Source organism: Zingiber officinale, chromosome 1B (genome assembly GCF_018446385.1).
Source record: "Zingiber officinale cultivar Zhangliang chromosome 1B, Zo_v1.1, whole genome shotgun sequence".
Classification (NCBI taxonomy): domain Eukaryota; kingdom Viridiplantae; phylum Streptophyta; class Magnoliopsida; order Zingiberales; family Zingiberaceae; genus Zingiber; species Zingiber officinale.
Genome location: NC_055986.1, coordinates 28,787,276 through 28,809,148, shown reverse-complemented (window position 1 = coordinate 28,809,148; position 21,873 = coordinate 28,787,276). Strand labels below are relative to the sequence as shown.

Here is a 21,873-nt window from a genome sequence, read left to right as displayed (position 1 = left end):
TGTTAATATACACTAATCAAGTAACCATCATCAGTGTATGAGATAGTTGGGACATATTTTTGCACAATGCATTCAATATATCATTGAACATATCTAGATTCTATCTTTTCCTATTTGGAGCAATCTAAAACACATCTTCATGCAGTCTTTATCATTGTTGAAAATCTAGGCCGTCTCATGTGCCGCCAGTGTCCCCGGTGAGCTTCTTTTCCTTCTTCCTCTCTTTTATCTGTAACAATAAACTTCAAATACTATCAGGCTTAGCAATCAATCTGTGTTCAGTAGTAGTTATCACGCAAAGGAGTTAAATAATAGTGAAATAGACACGAAAGAAACTCTGATTACAAACACTGTTGTACTTAGTTGACTGAAGAGAGGAAGAGACCAGCTAGATAGGGGAGAGCCAGGGAAGAGGCAGTGCATGGAAAGAGCAGCAACCTAGCATTTGTTGATGACCCCGTCCCATGCTCTGCCTCGTCCCCGTCTTGCCCTCCTCCCCTCTCTCCACTCGCATGAACTTACCTCCTCTTCTTCTTCCTCAGTCGTACTCGACTGCGATATTGTTGTTGGCCTCTCCGAAAGAGATTAGGAATTGGATGTATTTATGAGAACTTATGGTACTGCATTGTCTTGCGGATTTGGTAAGCTCTGGTACTGCAATTGGAATTTGGAAGTACAAATTGATTTTTGATGAGCGTTCCATTCCAAATCAGTACAACGAGATCAACTGTACTGCAAGTTTTTTGTTGTACTATTTCTGGTCTACGCTTTCTTGATTGCGTTGTCGTTGGATTATATTTGCCTCAGTTTTCAATAAGTGTCACATTAATCACAGAAGCGCTATAGTAAATCGTCGATTATGGCCCTCGTGGTCTTCGCCATCCGTGTAAGTGGTTCAACAGTGCATCGGTACTTTGCTCGTGAATTAATTCATGGGTTGTTTTTCTTCACTCATTGATATGTCTGTCCATGACCTTTCATCTCAAGTTTTGTCTCAACAGAGGAACAAACTCAGGCACTCCCTTTAGCTTCTCTACCTCATAACCATTGCGTCCGTGGGGCAAAAAAAAACACTTTATATTTTTTTTTTGTTTTGTTATTTAAGAAAAATAAACCTCTCCTATATTTTTTGAGAAATGTTTTTTTTTTGTTCAAATTCTGTTTTGAAATTCACGTAAATTGTAAAATTGTATGGAAACAAACTAATCTTCATATTTGGTCGAGGCATGAATCAAAGTGATATTCCACTTGTCATGTCATTCAATTCGATCAATGCAATGAGAGTGATTTGATTTGATTTGTATTCTTACTTTTAATTTTATTTCGCTCACTCGTATCAAAAAACCTTTTCTATATTTAGAAGTAGATATAGTGGAGATGGTTCAGTCTCTACATTACTTTTATTCTAATATTTGAATGGATAATTTGAGATTAAAAAAATTATTTCAATAAATCACTCATTTGATAGTGTAACTTAACAGACTGAATATGATGAATAAATGAATTGGGTGGACACCAAGCGTGACTAACAAATTAGATTTTTAAAAAAATAAAATAAAATAATCCAGTGCATGAAGTTCTCATTATACGGGGTCTCGAGAAAAGATTCATTGTACGATGATTTTATCCTAATTTTTATAAGAGGTTATTTTCAAAATTCGAACTCGTAATCTTTTGGTGACATGATAATAATTTTATCGTTCGTCAAGTCTCCCCTTCTAACTAACAAATTAGATGTATTTTTTATTTATTTATTTTTTAAAAAAAATTAGTTAACTTTGTATATTCAACTTATATAGTCTAATCGATGTAATACTATAAAAGTTTTCTATCGATTATTAACATAAATTATGAAATATTCATAATAGACAGCTCAATAATCCAATATTTTTAGATTAATTATTTATTAAAGAAAATTTATTCTTTAGGACTCAATTTTTAGAGGATTGAAAATCTGAGAAACCATTTTAGGGACACTATTATCCCAAGGGTAATAAATTGGATGTATAGATGGAACAAGATAGGGCTCAATCAAGCAATATAATTAATGATTAGGGATCGAATTATTAAGGTCCTCTCTGATGTCATAATTAAGACATCAGATATTATTATATTATTATATGAGATTTTGAGATATGTGTCTTTACCATAACCATATCTAGGCCCAGCTGGTATTATAGGGGTGATCGTTCCATTAAAATTAAATCGAACTAACATATTTTTTTTTTCAACCTGATCGAAAAATTAAATATTAATATTTCTTAATTGTTTTATTTAATAAAAAAACTCAATCAGCTTAATTGATAAAATTTATAATAGAAACTGAATCAACATAATGAAATAATCAATATTAAAAAAAAAGGACTGAACTTAAAGTATCGACTGGACTAATCTTTAAATTTCGATTGAATCTTTGCTCATCAATGAGCTTTTTGGAAGATATGTTTTATCTCTTAATACCTTTTTCGTTGGGACGAACTAACAGAGACATTATTGTTGAGACTTTGATGCTTGTTAGTAGGGAAGTGAATAGTGATTCACTTAACGTTTATTTCCTACAATAGTTAGTATGCACAGTAAAATATAAAAATAAATATTAATAAGAGAAAGTGAACCTAACATGCTGATTTAACATGGTTCGGAGATAAAACTCCTATTCCAGGTTGTTCGTAAGGTGGACAATCATGAACCGTCTATGGATGACTCCCCGAAAAACCTCCGACTAGCTCACGTAGCTCCTTGTGGATGGAGAAAGCTCGCCACAAACTCACACAAGCACGCTAGGTACACAAGAGCACTTTGGAAACTCTAATAGGAGTTAACTACCTCTATTTTCGTCAATCATGACCAAGCACCTCCGATCTCTATTTAATAGAGCTCGAGAGGAAACATCTAACTGTGTTCCTGCCATCAGTCGACTGGTGCTAAGTAAAATTCGACTGTTACAAGCCAACGGTCAACTACCAGTCGACTGATGAAAACACCAGTCAACTATTACAGTAACGCTACAGTATACACTAGAATTTTACCCTGAGTACAGTCTCTCATGCACTCGTCCTTGTCCGCACAACCTAGACTTAGCATTCTAGCCTCCTCCATCGGCCTCACGTCTCTCGGATGTCTCCTCATCCTTCACGCTTTGTCTTCTGAAGCTTCCATCGGTCTTGTCATTGTTGTCGGGTCTTCCTTTGCCAAGAGATTGCGCCTCCGGGACTTCATCCATTACCAAGTTATACTTAGATTTACATTGTTGTACATGCATCCTGCACACTCACAATGCATATTATATACAACAATAAACCAAACTTAAACTTTTATCCAAACATCAAAACCTAAGGCACCTAGATTACTCCAACAGTTATAGGCGAGCGTAATCATCTTTTGCCTAATTTTTACAAAACCATAAGCACACTTTGCTTAAGTGCAACTTGGTATTAAAACTAAGGCCTCAATAGAGACATCAGTCCGAATTATTTTTAATTAAGAACTGAATTCAAACCAATTAATTTTGAAAATTACTAATTTAGCTCTATGAAAATTTTCTACTAGACATCAAGGTAAATTAAGAGACACTCATAGTGGTATATCCAGACAGTCTACTTTCTCAAGTCCACTATCCATTGGAGGAAAAATCTCCTACAATTCACCACAGTTGAGTCTTGATCTTAAAATTCTTGAAATCCGCACTTGGAGATCTAACCATTGTACGGGACAAATTAGAACACTTCATGCCAACTCAAATAATTAGAACACTTCATGCCTCCGAGCAATGGTGGAGCGGCAAGTGCTTTCTTAGTTTCTTAGATATTTAAGGATCAAATCTTAACTTCGATGAATTAACAGATAAATTTCTCTTAATGGATAGTTGACTTAAGAACACTGGACTTATGGGTCGTTCGCTGTGAAAATTTTCCAATTTATGAAAATTTATGTGGGGTGTAAGTTGGTGTCAATTAAATAATAATAATAATAATAATAATAATGTAGAAATTAATAAAAAGAAAAAATTAGTCATATTATTTAATCCAAAATTAATAATTAGAAATACAGAGTATAAGGTCTTTATATAGTTTAGTTAAGAAACCCTAAACTCTAAATATAAAGAGGGAAAAGATCAAATTGTCCTAAAAGCAATAAACAAATAAATATATATAATCTAATATCCCCCCCCCCTCAAACTCACGATGCTACAGCTAGAAGCATTGAGAGTTTATCAGATAAGAAACGAAAGCGTGAAACAGAATGTGACTTGATAAACATATCAATAATCTGTAACTTTGAAGGAACAAAAGGTAATGTGATGGTGTCAATCTGAAAATGGTGATGAGTAACATGACAATCAATTTCAATATGTTTAGTTCGCTCATGAAAACTGAATTGCGTGTAATTTGAATAATACTCTGATTATCACAATATAACGGAGTAGGTTGATGAAGAGAAATACTCATATTTGTAAGCAACTAATGCAACCAAACTATCTCACAAGTAGTTAACATTATGCAATGATACTTAGCTTCTATGAAAGATCTAGAAATAATATCTTGCTTCTTACTCTTCCAAGAAATGAGGGAATCACCAAGAAAAATGTAGAAGTCAGTGGTAGATTTACAATTCATAGGATCACCAGCTCAATCCACATTAGAGTATACACATAGTTCAAGAGATGAAGTAGAAGAAAATAAAAGGCTTTGAAATTGAGTGCCCCGAAAATACCTGAGAATACGAAGAACAGTAGCCCAATTAACTGTAGTTGATGCAGGGACAAATTGACTAACCACATGAATAACATATGCAATATCTGGACGAGTCATAGTGAGATAAACCAAGCTTCCAACAATAGTTTTGTACAAACTAAGATCCGACAAAGGTGAGCTATCAGATGGAGAATATCGAGCATTAGTCTCAATAGGAGTATCAACGACTCTATTATCAGTAAGACGAGTACACTCAAACAGATCAAATATATACTTTGGCCGGGATAAAAGATAACCTTTCGGGGAATAAGCAACCTCAATACCCAGAAAGTAGCGTAGCATACCCAAGTCTTTCATAGCAAAACAATGAGCCAACTCAGACTTCAAGGAAGTAATTTCATCAAAATCATCACCAGTAATAATCATGTCATCAACATATAATGATAAAAGAATATGACCTGCACTCGTACATCTAACAAACAATGCTGAATCATGATTACTAGGATGAAAATCAAGCAAAGTAATCACTGTAGAGAACTTCTTAAACAAGCACGAGGTGCTTGTTTAAGACCATAAAGCTCTATACGAAGCCTGCAAACTTCACCAAGTTAGTGTGAAATACCAGGAGGAGGTGTCATATAAACTTCTTCATGAAGGTCACCATTTAGAAATATTAGTGCAAGGTGCACCAGAATCAAACCTGAGTTTTGATGTTGTCAAAGGTTCAAGTTAAATCTTGTTATGATTTGATGATTTGGCTAAGTGTGCAGGCTATTTACTCAATCGAGAAAGTCCTAGTCATCCAAACAGGTCTGGAGGACCCAACGTTTGGCAGGTAGGTTGAGGTAAATAATTAGAGGAGCGACAGTGAGGTCGGGTTCCTGAAGGCAACAACGTAAGGTCGCTGATCCAACTGAAGAAACTGGGAAGGTTTCCAAGTTGAGATCAAGACAATCCTAACTGTTATACTCATGCATATTACTACTCATGTATTATAACTGTGCTAACTTTGTTTTGCAGAAATATTATTGTTATATCGAACTAACTTTGTGTTGCAGAATCATATGACCCCTTGAACTTCAAATGGTCATAACTTTTGACTCAGAACTCATAATCAGGCTTTGTCAGCGGCCACGCGACCAGCACTCAGAAAGCTTCATTTGACCAAGGGTTCGGTCGATTGAACAGGAGGATCAGTCGATCGAAAAAGATATTTTATCAGTCGATCGAACAAAGGTTCGATCGACCGAACAGGCAAAAATGACAAAACAGATCAGGCTCGCAAATATGGTATCACGGCATGATCGGTCAACCGAAAATGAGGTTCAGTCGACTAAACAGTAAAAGCATTAATGGAGCATTAAGTGCGAATCTCGGCGAGAAGGAAAGTCCATCGTTCGGTCGACTGAACAAGGTTATCGGTCGACTGAACCATTAAAGATCAGTTAATGCTCGAAGATCATATCTCAGCGAATCTCAGCACAGAAGGAATGGAGCGGGTTTGATCGACCGAACCCAGGGATCGGTCGACCGAACGTCGACGGTTCTTATAAAAGAGAGCTCGAGGTCCAGGGCTGAAGAACACTATTTGGGTTTGAAGTTAATCTCTGTGCTAGCTGTTGCTGTTCGTGTTACTGCTCTACAAATCTTCTACACGCAAGCAAGTGCTGACCGAGCTTCAACTTTCACATATTGTCAGTATATTTATTTTCATATTGCACTTAAATTAAAATAAGATAGTAGGAGTGCTACTATCTTATTTCATTGTACTTGTACGATCTGCTTCTTTCCGAAGATTTCAGAAAGAAGAGTTTTAGTGCTTTGCCCATCGGTGTGGTCAAGGGTCGTGGGCCTTCGAGTAGGAGTCGAGCTAGGCTCCGAACGAAGTAAACGATTTTGTCTCTTTTCTTATTTTCGCTGCACGATTCTGATTTAAAAGTAAAAGAAAAGTTTTAAAAGAAGCGATATTCACCCCCCTCTATTGCTTGCATCCGATCTATCAAGAAATGCATTCTTGACATCCATCTGAGATATTCTCCATTGACGAACAGAAGCAACAGTAATTAGAGTAAAGCAGTCATCATTTTTACAATAGGAGCAAATGTTTTCTCTTAATCCATGTCATACTCCTGAGAATAACTTTTAGAAATAAGACGAGCTTTGTATCGCTTGATAGATCCATCAGATTTAGTTTTTATCTTATATACTCAACGAGAACCAATAGTGTGTTTTCCTAGTGGCAACGAAACCAAATCTCATGTATGAGTCTAATGCAAAGCAGTTAGTTCCTCAGTCATAGCACTCTGTCAAAGTGGGTTACAAACAGCTTATATATAGAATACAGACTCAGAAAGACAATGAATAAATACAACAAATGAAGCAAAAGAATGAGAATAACAAGAGTAAGTAAAATCTGACAGTTTAGTAGACTTACGAATGCGAGTGGATTGACGACGGTAGAGAGAAGGATCATCCGCAACCTCAGGAGATGATTGGATAGTGGCAGAAGGAGGAGCATGTGGAGCGGATATCTTAGGAACCAAAGTACCAGATTCAGTTGAGCTACCAGTAGGAGCTGAGGGTAAACTTCCTTAGTGTCAGTATTGAAAGGATCAATACAAAGTAGATATGACTTTGTCATATTATATAAATTAGTTGGAATAGAAAAGAATGGAATATGCTCAAGAAATACAACATGACAAGAGACATACAATTTTTGACTAATGGGATCAAAACAACGATATCCTTTTTGAGTAACATCATAACCCAAAAAGACACAAAAACATACCGAAAGACTAATTTATTACGCTCGACATGTGGATGAAGGACAAAGCAAGTACAACCAAAAACACGCAAAGAAGAATGGAGAGGAGCATGCCCATATAATTTTTCAAAAAGTGACAAGCCTAAATTGTGTGAGGTTGGAATTCTATTAATCACGTAAGAAGCGGTAAGGATTGTCCCCCCCCCCCCAAAGGTACTAGGAACACTGGCAGATAATAAAAATGAATGGGTTGTTTCAACAAGATGTCTATGTTTTCGTTCAACCACACCATTCTGTTCAGGAGTATCTGTACAAAAGGTTTGATGAATAGTACCATCAGCAACAAGTAATTGTGAAAAATGATTCGAAGTGCATTCACCCCCTAAATCACAACGAAAACACTTTATAACACTAAAATATTGAGTTTTCACAAGAGCTCTAAAGTTGTTGAAAATGGTAAGATAATTAGACATGCGTTTCATAAGATAGACCCAAGTATAACGAGTGCAATCATCAATAAACGAAACATAATACCTTGACCCCCCCTCCCTTTTATAGGAATAGGAAATGCTCCCCACACATCAAAATGGATAAAATCAAATGAAACAGAAGAAAAAGAAAGATTTTTAGAAAATAGTAAGATAGAAAATTTAGCCAATTTATAACCAGTATAATAAAAAATATCAGAACTTTTTAAAGGTCCTAATACTCCTGTAAAAGTTAAAAACTACAAACGAGATGCTGAAATATGACCTAAACAAGAGTGTCACAAATAAAAATCAAAAGATGAGTGATTTAGATGAAAAGATTATAAATTCACATTTGAAGTTACAATTTCTGGTACTTTGAGTTGATCTAAAACATAGAGTCTTCCTTGCCTACGACTTGTCCTAATTAGCCTCTGAGATTGCGGGTCCTGAACATAACAATTGGATGAAGGAAAAAAAGACTAGATATCTAGACTCACATAATTGACTAACAGAAATAAGATTTAAAGTAAGACTCGGAATATAATAAACATCAATAAGAGATAAACAAGATATAACAATTGAACCGACACCTACTAATAACATAGCAGTACCATCAGCAGTCACAATAGATATAGATGAACGGGGAGAAAAAGAAACAAAAGATGATAATTAAATAACATATGATGGGAGGCACCAGAGTCCAAATCCCATAAGAATGAAGATATACCTGAAATACCAAACGATGACAAACATATATGAGAGGAAGCTGACATGACAGAGGGCTATAAAGCAAGGAACTGTTGGAATTACTCCAATATATATGAATTAGATTTCCATGAAGCATCTGTACGACCAGGCATGATGACAGAACGAATAATGCTCAGAATAACCAAACTGTAAGGATACACATCTGTATGATCCGTAAAAAAATGGTGTCAGGACGACCCGTGATCACACAGAGAATTCAAGGCAGAAAAGGATGTCAAATGTAGAAATTGGCAGCACAGAGTGTTGGTGTCGAAATTAGTATAAAAGGACGTCAATACCAAAATCAATAACACAGGCAGTCGGCACCAAAATCGATAGAAAAAAGCATCGGCTCTGAAATCAACAACATAGGACGTCGACGTCGAAATCGTCAGAAAAGAGTGTTGGCGTCAAAATTGGTAGGACAAGTCGTCGACGTCAAAATCGGCAATAGCAGTAGGAGATGACAGCTGTAAAAGGAAGCAATAACAGGGGGCGGCAGAAAAAATTAGGTCAGAGAAAGAGAACATTGCTCTGATACCATGTAGAAATTAAGAAAAAGAAAAAACTAGTCATATTATTGAATCTAAAATTGATAATTGAAAATACAGAACATAAGGCCTTTATATAGCGATGCAGCGATAAGAGGAGGCTCGCCTGGCACGAGGTCAACCACCAGGATAGAGGTCAAAGTCAAGATGGTCAATGCCTAAGTGTCAAAGAGCTGAACGGAGGATAAATACAACGGTCCGTTGAGACAGGTAGGGTTCGACCGACGGGGGACATGCTTGAGCGAATAATCCTTCTAGCTCGGGAGAATACCATAACCAAGCGCTCAAGTCATATTATCGAGATGCTGAGGGAGACCGGATCATGTTGTTCAAACGAAGGAAGGCAGGTTATTACACAGACACCACACGGAATGACAACTGAATTTGACAGAACGGAGGACTCTCGGCCGATCGGCTATCCGCTCGGCTAAAACAGTGGGACCTGACCGTGGGTAGAGTGTAGTCCTGGCCAAGCGGCTGACCCGCTTAGCCAAGCAACAGGACGGTGGTCAAAACCGGCCCTGATGCGGTCAACATGGGGCTGACGCACAGGGCCCCATTTCTTGGAGGACCCACTTTTTTTTATATATTTTATATCAAAGTTAACCCATGTAAAAAATTTAATTAAAAGTACCTACTTATAAATTAGAAACTATTATGGGATTTTTTTGTAAAAGTGCCAAAAAAAAAATAACCATGCAGATATTTCTTCCTCCATCTTCGCTAAACCTAAAGGTGCCGCCTTTTCTACTTTTACTGTTTACCGAAGGCTCGACAGAGACATGGTAGTATTACCTGTTAAATAAAGCTAATTATTTACATGTTCGATTGTAGTATGACATGCAATTAGCATTAGAGCCGTCAATTTGGGTTGGGCCCGTCGGGTTGGCTCGCCTCGCCAAACAATTTAAGCGGGTTGGGTTGAAATTTTATCAACCCAAGTCCGCCGTGGGCCGACCCGCCTATGCCAGCGACCCGCGCTAAGTTTTAGGTAAATTTATTATCTCTCTTTGTTATAATTTTGAAATAAAAATAGTACTTTTCATCCAACATAAGTACTCGTTTGTGTTCATTTATATTTAAAATACATGTTTATGTATACATTTAATTGTAGAAAACTTTTTCGAAGTAAAATGTTGAAGATATGAAATATTTTTTATTTTTTTTTTAAATTTTTGATGGGCCCGCGGGTTGGCCCGCCAAACCCACAACCCGCCTTAGAATGGGTTGGGTTGGAAATTTCCCAACCCGCCAAGTTGGCGGGTTGGCCCGCCCTTCCCCGCCAAATGGTTAGCCCGCCACGGGCCGACCCGTCCCGCCACGGATTGGTCCATCTGATAGCTCTAATTAGCATGCATAATCATGCAAATATTTGATTTTCTTCTGTTACAGCGCACTTATGCAATTCCTTTCTTCTTATTGATGATGCAGTTTTACACTTTTTTAGAAACATCTCTTGTTCCTCTTTCTCTGTCTCCCTATTTCCTTGCATTCTTCCAAGATTTGGAGATACCTAGGACGCCAGCAACACCTTCCCTAAACGGCTAAACTTTAAGAATTTCCACAAGAGAATCAAGGTAAATTTTTTGGTTTTCAATTCTTCCAGTTCCCCTCTATTTGGACTATTGTATCTTCATATGAATCATATTTTTCCTTCTCATATGTTTTACTTAGCAATTAGCATGTTGTTTTCTTCCATGATAAATGTTAATATGTTATCATATTTTTCTCTCTGCTTGTGTTTCTCAATAGCTTCATGGAGCAAGGATTCATTTTAATAGGAAATTGAGTTGTAAAATGAACATTTTATAATAAATGCTTGTCTAATATCTATAATAAATGGCTGTTTGAGAGTTTGATTTTTTTCTTTGTAGAAAATTAGAATGTCTGATACTAGAAAGTATCTATCAGGACATGATAAGCGGGAAAAAAAGAGTTGAAGAATTTATTGAGTCTCAAAGAGGGGCAGGCAATTGACAGATTTATTGTCAAAGAATCGAAAAATTCATCACTTGAAGATCTGGTTAATGAAGAAAAATAAGAAAACAATGACAATGAATTACATGAAGGCTTAGCCATTGAAAATGATATAGAGGGAGATGTGAATGAGATTGAAGACAATAAAAGTGGTGATGACTTAGATTTTAAAAATAATTATTCTGAAAGTGATGATGATGTTATTAATGAAGTGAATGAAGAACCAAGTTCATCAATTCCACTTGACATTTTTTATCCTAAAAATTGGGAGAATTTAGATCCCAAGTGGAAGAGATCAATTAGTGGAAAAGGACCCTATAAGAGATGTATTAACAGGGAAATGCCCCAAAGATAAATCAAATAGACGATTCTCTTTAGATTTCTATACTCGGATTTTGCCAAATGGTCAAAAGCACCATAAAGATTGGTTGGTCTAATCACAAGCACTTGATAAAGCATTTTGTTTTTGTTGCAAGTTGTTCAAAAGGGGGCCTCAACCAAGTCAACTAGCAAATGAGGGATACTGTGATTGAGGGCATCTTAGTAGCAGACTTAAAGAACATGAGACAAGTATTGAGCATATCAATTATTATGTTAGTTGGTCTGAGTTGCATATCAGGTTAATGAAGGGTACAACAATTGATCATGCTATTCAAGATCAAATCAAGAAGGCAAAAGAGCATTGGAGGAAGGTATTACACCGATTAATTTCACTTGTGAAATTTTTTGCTAAACAAAATATAGCATTTCGTGGTAGTAATGAGAAACTTTATGATAATAACAATGGAAATTTTATGGCTGCTGTTGAGATGATTGCTTAGTGGGACTCAGTGATGAGGGAACATATTGAAAGAAATACACATCATCATTATCTTAGCCACAAAATTCAGAATGAATTGATATGCTTGTTAGCTTCTCAAATAAAGAGTTCTATTCTTGAAATCATTAAAAATACTAAGTTCTTTTCTGTAATACTTGATTGCACTCTTGATGTTAGTAACCAAGAGCAAATGACTTTAATTATAAGATGTGTCGATGTTTCTACAAGCCCAATGAAAGTAGAAGAATACTTTTTGAGATTTTTAAAAGTGGATGATACAGCATGACAAGACTTGTTTGAAGAACTGCAAAATGTGTTGAAGAGTTTTGATCTTAATATTGATAATGTGAGAGGGTAGGGATATGATAATGGGGCAAATATGAAAGGGAGGCACCAAGGCGTACAAAAAAATTTGTTGGATATAAATCCTAGAGCATTGTATACTCCATGTGGTTTTCATTGTTTGAATTTAATACTTTGTGATATTGCAAATTCCTGTGGAAAAGCGAAAGACTTTTTTGGAGTAGTACAATGGATTTATATAATATTTTCTCATTCTACAAAGAGGTGGAAGATTTTGATAGATCATGTAACGGTAAAAGGCTTAACTCTCAAGCCATTGTCAATCACTCGATGGGAAAGTAATACTGAAAGTGTAAAAGCAGTGGTACTTTAAGCTCAACAAATCAGAGAAGCTTTACTTCAAGTTGCAGAAGAAAAAGACACTCACTCTAAAATAAGAAGTGAAGCTAAGTCTTTAGCAACATTTGAACTTGGAAATTTTGAGTTTTTAGTGGGTATGATTATTTGGTATGAGATATTGGGTAAAGTTAATATTGTTAGCAAAAGCTTACAATCTGAAAACATGCTTATTGACATTGCTATGACCAAGATTAAGGGGTTAATTGCTTCTTTTGAAGAGTATAGAGAATTTGGATTTGGACAAGCTATCAATACAACAAAAGAACCTACTTCAACAATGGAGATTGATCATGTTTTTCTTGAAAAAAGACATATATATAGAAAAAGGCATTTTGATGAGGTTACATATGAGTCTTCAAAACTACCTCAAGAATCTGCCGAGAAAGCTTTTAGAGTTCATTATTTCTTGTTCATAGTAGATCAAACAATTGGGTCATTGAAGAAAAGGTTTGAGCAATATGAGAAATATGAAGATCTTTTTGGATTTCTTTTCACAGTTGAAAAGTTGAGTTCATTGATTGATGAGGACTTGAAAGCTCGTTGTAAGAATCTTGAAAGGAAATTACAAAGAAAAAATGGTACAAGATAAGATGTTTCAGATTTGGATGGAGATAACTTATATCAAGAACTGAAAATCATACAACATATTCTGCCAAAGGAAACAAAAACAGCAAGTGAAATACTAATTTTTTTTGCAAAGAATGAATAGTTTCCCGAATTCATTCATTGCATACAAAATATTATTAACTATTCCGGTGACTGTCGCATCTGTAGAAAGAAGTTTTTCTAAATTGAAGTTGTTGAAATCTTGTTTGAGATCAACCATGACCCAAACAAGATTGAATGCATTAGCTATGATTTCGATTGAGAGTGAGTTTTTAAAAAACTCAATTATGAAAAATTGATCGATGACTTTGCAAATAAAACTGCAAGAAGATCAATTTTTCATAGTTAATTGTAATAATTCTTTTTCATTTTCTAATACTAAGTATTAGCAACATTGAATATAATGTTTTCATTATTATGGATTTTAGTTTATGTGTTCTGTTGATGAATTATTATATAGTATCGATTTTATTATTTTTATCTGAATTTAAAGGGCCCATTTTTTTTTTTTTTTTGCACTGGATCCTTCAAAGTCTAGGACCAGGCCTGACAGTGGTCCTCACGACATCCTTTCATAGGACATAGTGGAGGATGTGGCCCCGTACATGTTGGAGAACGTGGCCATGAACATGTTGGAGGACGTGACCACAAATATATCGGAGAACGTGCCCACGAGGAGCGTGTACGTCACCTAGGGGGTGTCAAAAATAAACCTGACTCGACGATCCAACCCGAGTCAACCTGAAAAAAAATCATGTTCAGGTTGGACATTTTCGGGTTCCGATTGGAGGGTTGAAAATTTTTGGTTGGGTCGGGTCGGGTTCGAGTTGACCCGGGTTGATCCAAATATAGGGTTTATTCGATTTTTTGGGATTAAATCAAATTTTATTTTAAAAATTAAGATATTTTTATGTATATTAGTATCAATATTAGTATGATAATGATGGAGTATTGGGATAAAAGTGAAGAATTATAGGAAAAATAGTAAAAAAAAAAATCGTTTTGAATTGGGTTTTCGGGTTATCCGGGTCTGGTTCGAGTTGGTCGGGTTCGGGTTTAGAGGTTTCGGGTTGAATTCGGGTTCGGATTGGGTTTAAAAAAAATCAACTGACCCGACCCACCCGAATTGACACTCTTATACGTCGCCCACTGGGGCTCTATATAAAGGGGGGTCCATCACCGACGAAGGTACACATGGTCTATTTTTTGGGCACATAATTCTATTATTGCTTCACTTCTTCTCCACATTCCGGTGACTGACTTGAGCATCGGAAGGTTAACGCTAAAGACCCCTTCCTCGATTCAGCACTAACGTTGTTTGTTTTACAGAGCGAAGCGGAATCAACATCCGGTCAGCGAAACCGTCACCTCCCCAGCTTTTCACTCGTTCACTTTTGGACAGGATGATATAGTTTAATTAAAAAACTCTAAATATAAAAGAGAAAATGACAATATTACCCTAAAACTATAAATAAATATATATAATCTAATAAATAATAGTATCAATAATTAATTAGAACACTTCTTTATCTATATATTATGATCCAGCGATGTCACTTCAAATAATGTGACCTCTGAACGCACTGCTCAGTATCATTTGAAGTGCACTGGACAACCACATTCAAACCAACAATCAAAAAACAAATCATATCCAAGAGTAGAAGCTACTTCTTTGTTCATCTTCTAATTCAAGTCAACAAAATCCAAGGCCTATGCATTAACTAGCTGGAACCCATGCATAACCTTTCTTCTCAAAAGCCTAAAAACTTCGGATATATTCATAATTTAAATGGCTTTGTGACCCACCATATAGCTCAAGCTTAATTTGCGTCACTCAAACGACGTCAGTCACATGAACGTCCGGTCAAAAGATCAACATCACCCAAGCCATTTCTTGGAGTCGAAGATGGGTCACATTCGTAGTCATGTCCAATTTGAAGGTGGAGTTGGGTTGGATGCAGTCGATTGGTGACAAAGAAAGGGGAGAAGAATCATGAGGATATTAAGAAGTTGCAATCGGAAAAATCATCCTTCACAAGCAAAATCTCATCTCGTTAAATTAAAAAAATAAATTTATTCATCGATAAAATTTTTACCAATGTGCTAAATAAATAAATAAATAAAATTTTAAAATGAACAAATAAATTTATATTATCAAATTTAATAATCAACTAAATAAATTTAAAATATAAAAATTTCAAATAATCAAATACAAGCTCTCAGCTACTTGTCTGTCATGGGGAATGAACGAATATACTCATGGTGGTAAAGACGAATACGCTCGCCCCCAGCACCCCCGCCAACCCGTCTCAGGGCCAACACGGAGGAGGTAAATCACGGACGGTTACTAGTCTTTGGAATAATGACTAGCACATGAGGGAAACATTTACCTCGATTTTGTCAAGATTTGAACCTCAGACTTCATGATGATAAAATCTACATATCTTCCGAAAATAGAGCCCATCACGACAATAGCCGGCCATGAGGCGAGCCAAAGTGCGAGGGGGCTTAATGCACGAGTATATTCATGGTGGTAAAAAGACGAATACACTCGCCCCCAGGGTCCTCATCAATCCGTCCCAGGACTAACACGGAAGAGGTAAATCATGGCTCGGGTGATTGCTTAATTTACTTGGAATTAAGGTATTAGGTATGGTTGCTGGATTAAGTGAGCACCGAACTTGTTTGGTTTATATGCATTCATTCTTCGCCAATTTATTGGATGTGTGATTTCAAAATGTCTTGTTTGTCACATGCGTTAATGCAAGAAAATCTAGAAAAATGAAAGAAGAATTTTATGTGATTCGAATGTTTTCTAAGTTGCACTAGTTAATTAACCTAACCACCTTTGACACCCACATAAAAAAGCATCAGAGATGGATGCACTTGGCTTTTAAGACAGGCATACAGCAATGCGAACTGATCTGATAATTTGTCTCATTTCCCTCTATATATCTTAGGCAAGAGATCAGAAATGAAAAGGCATGCAATTAGTAAATCACACCATTAAGATCCTCTGGTCCTAAGTTTTTTTTCTCACTTAGCATGGAGCCACACGGACAATTACTGGCATGCATGAATAAGTAATATTTATGGCTGCCACTGAACCTGAACGCGTTAGCTTCATAATTTAGTCAACTGGTGATCTCTTCCTCCTTCCTCCTTCCTCCTTCCTCCTTCCTCAGCTACCACGATGATAAAGATATAATCTCGAATATATATACTCCACAGCTACAGCTTTGAGGCAGCAGTACTGCTTTGTCCAAGCAAAGCTATGAAGCAAGAGCTCGCAGTTCCACGTGCAGCCAGAACCAGGGTAGTCTCGAGAGTGAAGGACTCTCCGAGAACAGATACAGCTAATGGGACCTCTACAGGGTTGAAGGCGAGACCGAAATCTACTTCTTTTGATTCAAGCAGCACAAAATTGGCTGAGAGATCTCCTCAGTTCAACAAGCGTAGGCCGGGCACTCACGGTTTGGGTGCCCCAAGAGTCGATGGTGAGAGTGAGAGATTGGTGAGGGAGTTGCAGAAGGAAGTGACAGGATTGAAGACTGAGATTGTGAAGTTGCAGGTGAGGAATGTTGAGTTGGAGTCACAGAACAGGAAGCTGGAGCAAGATCTCGATGCAGCTGAAGCAAAGATCAAGAGCATGGAGAAGATTGATCAGGTATGGAACTTAATGAACAAATTAGAATGAACTTTTGATTTAAAGAATGATTAAACTAAATGACTTGATTAGATGTCAAATCTAAGTTTAGAGGTTTGCTGGAACTTGTTCAGGAAAAGCAGAACAATCCTACAGAAATGGAGGTTAAATTAGGAAACAGTATCTGCAAGAACCAGCCTTTGGCAATGGGACCTGCTACCCAAGCAGTAGAATTTCAACCAAATGCAATGATTAAGATGCCTGTTCCAACTTTGACGCCTTCCAAACGTGCTTCCCATGGTCCACCACCACCACCACCACCACCACCACCTCCTCCTCCACCTCACAATGCTTCAGGAAGAGCAACAGTGAACAAGGCTTCCTCTGTTCTAGTCCAACTATACCATTCACTGACAAAGCAAGAGGGAAAGCAAGGTTCAACAAGCAATGGGGGTTCTCCCAACACTATCTCTAGTATCGTACATAGTGGCATTGTTGGAGAACTTCAACATAGATCAGCTCATCTAGTAGCGGTAGATCCTGTTGCTTCTGTCAAAAATCACCAAAGTTTTATTCTTCATGTAATGTTGATGTTCATGGGCAGATTAAAGCAGACGTGGAAACAAAAGGGCAGCTCATCAAGCAGCTTATAGAGAAGGTGCAATTGTCATCTTTCACTAGCATGGAAGATGTCCTAACCTTTGTTGATTGGCTTGACGGAGAACTCTCCACCTTGGTATGATTCTGTACTCAATTAATTTCCTCCAGGATACAAATTTGTTGATGTTCCTGAATCATAGAATTTGGACCATGCATAACATCTTTCTTGTATTTACTCTTGTGGTTTCTCTATGACCTACTGAGCAGGTTGATGAGAGAGCTGTGTTGAAGCATTTCGATTGGCCCGAGAAGAGAGCAGATGCATTGCGTGAAGCCGCCGTTCAGTACCGTGATCTAAAACAACTTGAAGCTCAAGTTTGTTCTTTGAAGGATGATTCCTCCTCACCATGTGAGGCAACACTAAAGAAGATTTCAAACTTACTAGACAAGTAATTAAGCAGAAACTCATGATCAATTTCTCATTCTGCTTTCATTTCCAACATTTTCTTTCTATTTTCTAACAACTAGTACTCATGCTGTGGTCCATGATGATGCAAGGTTGGAGCGCGGCGTCAATCGATTGCTCGAGTTGAGGAATGCAAATATGATGTTATACAAGGAGTGCAAAATTCCGACTGATTGGTTGCTAGATTGTGGCATGGTTAACAAGGTACAGGCCTGATCTTTTTTCTTTCGAAGAAAGGATAGAGAGTTGCCTACATTGTAGATTCTTTCCTCTTCACTTTCAATCATCAATTTCCTAAAAAAATTATTCATTTACAATTGCAGATGAAACAAATCTCTGTGAAGCTTGCAAGACTCTACCTGAGTAGAGTGTCAATGGAGCTCGAACTGTTTCAGCCCTCCGAAAGGCAATCGACACAAGAGGCACTTCTGTTTCAGGGGGTGAAATTTGCCTATAGGGCTCACCAGGCAAGTAGACTGTAGATAGATCCAACCTACTAATGACCATGGATCAACTGACATCAAATCTTACCAATTATTTAGTTCTCCATTTCACTGCAGTTTGCCGGAGGGCTCGAGTCAGAGGTGATGATCACAATCGAGGAGTTGAAGAAGAAGGTTGAATCACAGAGTAGAGGATCACAACAGAAACAATGGAAAGCTGGTACAATACTGGAAGTAGGCTAAAACTTTTCAGTTTGATGCAGTTTATTTAATCAGATTCTGAAAGGAGATCAACCAAAGTTAACATGGTGGTTTTGTTGGATTGTTTGTCCTGAATGACACATTCATGTCTGAAATGATAAACACATTGGCTATTTGCCTTGTTTATACCAAGATGGAATGGCTAAAACCAAAGGAAGTTACTTGATTTGTTCTTGCCACAAGACACAGACATAAACACAATAAGTTTGATGATTACACCAACATTCATCATTAATAAACATCCATGTTCCATTAGCATGCCATGCATTGCTTACTGCTGAGAGAGAAGGCTAAAGGCGCATGACTCCTCCTGTCCCTCTTTGTGGAAGCTACTCCAAAGCTTTTACTGGACATTCCTAAAAGATGAAAAACTACTCCAATCCCTGCCACCGTTTTTATATCTCGTCGAGATGAGTGTTCGCCATGCTCGTTGGTACCACTCGATTATATGATCGAGGACGGCTCAAGATAAATCTATCCAACAAATGCTTCGAGATGGTCCATCATGATGCTCTTCATGACCCATCAATGCCGACAAGAACATTGACCAAGAATCCTTAATGGAATCTGCAGGCTGCCGGTACTGTCCTGTTGCAAGATCTTGTTTCTTTCTTTTGCATGAATCAGGAAGGGTGGTATCTGTCTGTCTGTCTGCTGCATGATCCTGGAAATGGAGGTCCTTGGCAGGTAGCGGCCATGGCCATGGCCAAGTCCTCCTCATTTAAAGCTCTCTGTTTTCTGCCTTTGCGGTGGCACCTATTTCACATGGCAGCCATTTATGAGGCCGCACAAAAACAGCTCAGAATCGTCTGGCGGTAGCATGCCCGAGCTTTCGTCCCCACAATGAAAGTGAAACCAAATCATTGATCTCACTGCTCGCTTTTCCAATGTGCCTCGAGCTGAAATCGATTCGACCGGATTAACGATCGAACTGGCTAATCCAGTAGAAAGAAGGGGCTCGATCTAGTAAACTGCAGAGAATAAGTCAAGTGGCAATTGTTAATAAGACATTGGATCCCAAAGCTGGAGGGACTTTGCTGCAACAGAGCAGAGAAGTTGTCCTTTATTTTCTTCCCCCAATTGTTCTTGTCCCCTTCTTTGTGGACCTTCCTTCCTTCCATTCTTTTTTAACACATTCAAATTTCACTTTTTCCAACGCCCAAGCTTTCTTTGAACTTTGGAGCCTCATTTGATGTAAGTAAACTCATGCTGGGAGGGATTTAATTAATGGAATTGGAAGTTGAATTCTTTGTTTTGTTTTTGTTGTCCTATAAGCTGCTAGAAAGTTAGATATAAACTGGTCTAATTTAATCTCACATAAACAGTTGTGGGCTAAAGTGAAGGTCTGGTATTTTACTATAAAAGACAATTAAGGTATAGTATGTTACTATAAAAGCTAGTCTCGTATTTTAGAAAATTCAAAAATTTAATATGTTTTTAATTAATTAGAAAAGTTTTAGTAACTCATTAATGATATCTGTCGGTGAGTATCCTTATAAATAGTTTGTGATAAATTTTTCAAACTGTTCGAAGTAAAAAAAATTCAGTACTCTAAATTAACACTTTCAAATTCATATGTGACTGTTGGAAAAGAATAATAAAAGTATATTTGTTTTGATTTAAAATGATTCAGAGTTTTTTTTTTAATCCGTCAGTTAATTTCAGCTATGAACCTATATAACTCTAAATCACTTAAAATTCAATTAAACTTAATATACGTTTATAAATTTCAATGCTCGCCTATCTAAATCCTATCTCCTATCTAAATTTGAAGACGTAAATTAAAATCAATAAATTTTTAATAGGACAAAGTAAAATTTCTAACGTGGAAAAAAAAGAAAGCGCTAATGTTTTTGAATTTTTAAAATTTGAATACATAAAATAAATAATATTATAATAAAAAGTAATTATAACCATTCTAAACGTCTTTCTAAACATATCCCCAGAAAGAAAAATAAATTATGGGTCTACTTAAATAATATTGTAGTATTGTAATAAAAGATATTTATGCTCACCGAGATGTCTCTCATAGTCTGTCATTATTTTATGTGAAGGGTGATAAATGATAGGATCAATTTATAGCTAACCATCAAGTTGGCTAGAGGTGGGAGGGATTTTCATGACCATCGAAAATTAATCTCTATCCCATTATAGCCATTATAGTAAGTTTATCATCATCTAACCAACTGGATATCTAATATTGTAGGAAAAGGTAATTATGCTTGCTCCAAGAGCCTTTCACAACCTACCCCCGGGTTATAGGAAAAGAAGTAAATCATGGGATCAGCTTATAGCTAACTGTCAAGTTGGTTAGGGGTGAAGGGTTTTTTTCTTGAGGGCATGCATGCATTGAGAATAGAATAATACTATAGTAAAAAAGTAATTACGCTCACCCTAACCCTCTGTTTGGATGGGGTGAGGTAAGGTTCATTAATGGAAGGGGATGGAAGGGGAAGGGAGGGGAAGGGAGGGAAAGTAATATATTTATCTTGCCCTTGTTTGGAAGGGAGGGAAAGTTCAAAGGGATGGAAATGAAGGTTAAATATACAAATTTACAAAAATATCCTCTTATTTTTTTAATAAATCTGCATGTGAAAATATAAATAAGGATAAAATTGGGATAATTTTTTCTTACCCTTCCTTACACCCCAATTTGGGGTGTAAGGAATTTCGCTGATTCCCGAGCATGCAAGGGGAAGCTTTACCCTTCTCTCTAATTGGGGTGTAAGGAATTTCGCCGATTCCCGAGCATGCAAGGGGAAGCTTTACCCTTCTCTCCCCTTCCCCTTCATGGCTCACTCTCTCCCAAACAAGTGTAAAAATTTTGTTTACCCATGTTTTCCTTTCCCTCCCCTTTACTCACCTTCTCCCAAATAGAGGGTAAGTGCCTCTCACAGTCCATCCCCAAATTTTGTGAAAGAGATAAATCACGGGATCAACTTATAGTTGACCACCAAGTTAACTAGGGGGTGGGAGGAATTTTTTTATTTTTTTCCAAGGACATATATCTCTCAAGAAATGATCATCTTCTAGTATAATAAGCTCGACAAACTCTAAGCAATAGAGTAAATAATATTGTAGTAAGATGAAATTTATCTTTCCAACAACCCCATATGATCACCCCAC

At 36.9% G+C, this 21,873-nt stretch overlaps 1 protein-coding gene across 1 annotated transcript; it reads left to right on the top strand.

Moving 5' to 3' along the window:
- Window positions 1-16,444: 16,444 nt before the first annotated feature.
- On the top strand, window positions 16,445-18,806 carry LOC122054120 (protein CHUP1, chloroplastic-like). Its single transcript, XM_042615951.1, has 7 exons — window positions 16,445-16,998; window positions 17,112-17,510; window positions 17,582-17,713; window positions 17,845-18,026; window positions 18,136-18,247; window positions 18,367-18,510; window positions 18,604-18,806. Exons 1-7 carry the CDS (start codon window positions 16,606-16,608, stop codon window positions 18,727-18,729), a joined length of 1,488 nt encoding a protein of 495 aa, XP_042471885.1. The 5' UTR covers window positions 16,445-16,605; the 3' UTR covers window positions 18,730-18,806.
- The last annotated feature ends 3,067 nt before the right edge of the window (window positions 18,807-21,873 follow it).